A 2384-nucleotide genomic window follows, 5' to 3' on the forward strand; every position below is an offset into this window, starting at 1 on the left:
AGCGCGTCAAAATCTATCGGATAAGATAGGTTTAAATCGAATCTGAGACATGTTCAAAAACACTAGATTTTAAGGGGGGGGGTTAACAAATTTTTAGGTTTTTTTGTTTTGTAAATTGCGGCAAAACTGAGCCTCAATGATATAATACCTTGACCTAAACCTATGTAAAATGTTCCGGAGAATCGATTGGCGTCAAAAAAACTGCAAAATTCCTAATAGTTTTGAAGTTATGGTCGGATTTATATTATCCATACTTTTGACTTTATCACAAATTTTCTCGATAACTATTTATCCTAGAACACTGATCTTTTTTTTATATGATAGAAAATTAAATTTGCTTTCCAACGGTACCAAACATAAGAGGTTATTACCAATAAGTCCGGAGTTATTGGCAATAGATCGCTCCGGGTGCCAAAAATCGACCAAAATTTCGACGAAAATCAAAAAAATTTTTAACCTTAAAATCATCCATATAACGTTTTTTACATTTATAGAGGTCTTAAATACTCAAAAAAATGCATAAAACGTTATTGGGTCAAGTTTAAAAAATTACAAACTTTTTGAGTTTTTCAAGGTGAGCGGTAGTAAAATCGTAAAAATAGTCAATTTCCTAAAAGTCGTAAAAACGCTTGAAATATGGTTTTCTAGACGTAAAATTACGCGCTGAACACGATGCAACTAGTTAAAATACTCTACGATGCATAGTTTTTGAGATATTGAGTAAGAAAGTCAAAAATAAGAGTAGAAGAATAAGGGCAACGTCACATTAACCCTCCTCTCTCTTTTTTTTTTTTTTTTTTAAGTCCTACTTTTCACGATCGCTCTTTGGGACCCTTATAGTTTCATTTAGTATCAAAATCAACACCTGCTAGCAGTTTTTAGTTATGCCAAAATTTCATCAATTTCGGAATTTTTAGAAACATCAAAGTTGTTTTAAGCCTATAAAATTAATTGACAAGAGTCAGAAAAATCACAAGAATCAAATGGTAAAAAGTCGAATCTAAAAAAAATTGTTCTGACATAAATTAATTCAATATCTCGGTTTTTAGTCCCCCAAAAAATCTCAAATTTTGGAATGTTTTTCTTCATTCATAACCCTACTATGTGACATAAAACAAATTGCATTGCGTAAAAAACACTTTAGGGGTGGGTTTTTCAAACTAAAAATAACCCTATCGTGTCACCCCTCATACATCTCAGCTAAAAACATAGATTTTAAAAATATAAATTGAGGTAGGTATTTTGTTTTTCCTAAGCGAGATACGAAAATGACCATCGCCAAAATCAAGTTTGACTAAACCATTCGTTAGAACATTTAATTGCGCATCTTTTTTGACATAGTCAATCTTTACGTGCGACGCATACTTTTCGAGATATTCAAATTCGAAATTTCGAAATTTCGAATTTGAATTTGTGTGCTTCATTGCAATTTCTTAAGGTTGGTAATAGTCGGCATACATACCCACACGCGTGTATATAAAGTTGCATGGGTTTGGGGGTTTATAATCTCGTAATAAATAAATAAAACTACTTCAATTCTAAATTTTAATTTTCTTTTTTACAATAAACAACCTCACAAACAAAAACAACCAAAGCAGTGAGACAACCAACCCCCCAGATGTAAAAAATCAATTTCAAACTGTTGAAATCAAGTTCGCCGCTGGTTTTCTTCTCTTCAACGACCCCAGAAGTGGAATTTTCAAAACGCGTTCTCAAAATTTCTTTTTCCCATTTTCTGATAATCCCTGAAGTAAAAATAGCAATTAAAATTTTAATTCTTTGATAAAATTGTAACCCTTTTCTCATCCAAATAGTAGTAGGATATGTCACAATTGAATTTTTAAAACAATAAATAAGTGGGTCATTATTTGAAGTTTTGTAGCTGTTTATTATATATTTGATGACGGGTTTTGGAGCACAAACAATAGCGTTTCTGTTAAATGCCACTAAATCGAGACATTTGCGCATATTTTGACAATTTTTCCATTTTTTCAAAATGGCGGCGTTGGTACGACTTGTGGTACTGCCAGTACCATCACTTTCAAAGTACCTAGACGATATCCCATAGATGTCCCAACCACGATCTATTATATCCTCAATTGGTACCACAGTTACCATCACTGTAGGGGAACCACGTGTAGGCATTGAAGACAGTTGGGTTCTCATGGTCGGGCAGGAGTACCACTCCATTGACCACATGGACCCCCCACAACTTTTTCACAATTCCACTTGCAACTTTTTGGGGTTTTTCAAAGGTTGTAAGTGTGATTACCAAAAATTTGGCCCAAAGGTTCCAATTTTGGTACCGCAAAATATTGATACTTTCACCAAACTCGGTCTCATTCCACATTTGGATGATGTAAAATGTGGGTTTGTGGTCAATT

General features: G+C 33.4%; 1 protein-coding gene across 1 annotated transcript in view; it reads right to left on the bottom strand.

The window, feature by feature from the left end:
- Positions 1-2095: 2095 nt before the first annotated feature.
- The window catches only part of LOC123010200, a 10160-nt gene continuing 9871 nt past the window's right edge, over positions 2096-2384 (bottom strand). Inside the window, exon 4 of the mRNA XM_044406900.1 lies at positions 2096-2235. Coding sequence (XP_044262835.1) covers positions 2096-2235 — 140 coding nt within the window. The remainder of the gene's footprint in view (positions 2236-2384) is intronic.

The sequence above is a fragment of the Tribolium madens genome, unplaced genomic scaffold (genome assembly GCF_015345945.1).
Source record: "Tribolium madens isolate multiple individuals breed KSU strain unplaced genomic scaffold, Tmad_KSU_1.1 Scaffold_7;HRSCAF=85;Tcas5.2_LG10, whole genome shotgun sequence".
Lineage (NCBI taxonomy): Eukaryota > Metazoa > Arthropoda > Insecta > Coleoptera > Tenebrionidae > Tribolium > Tribolium madens.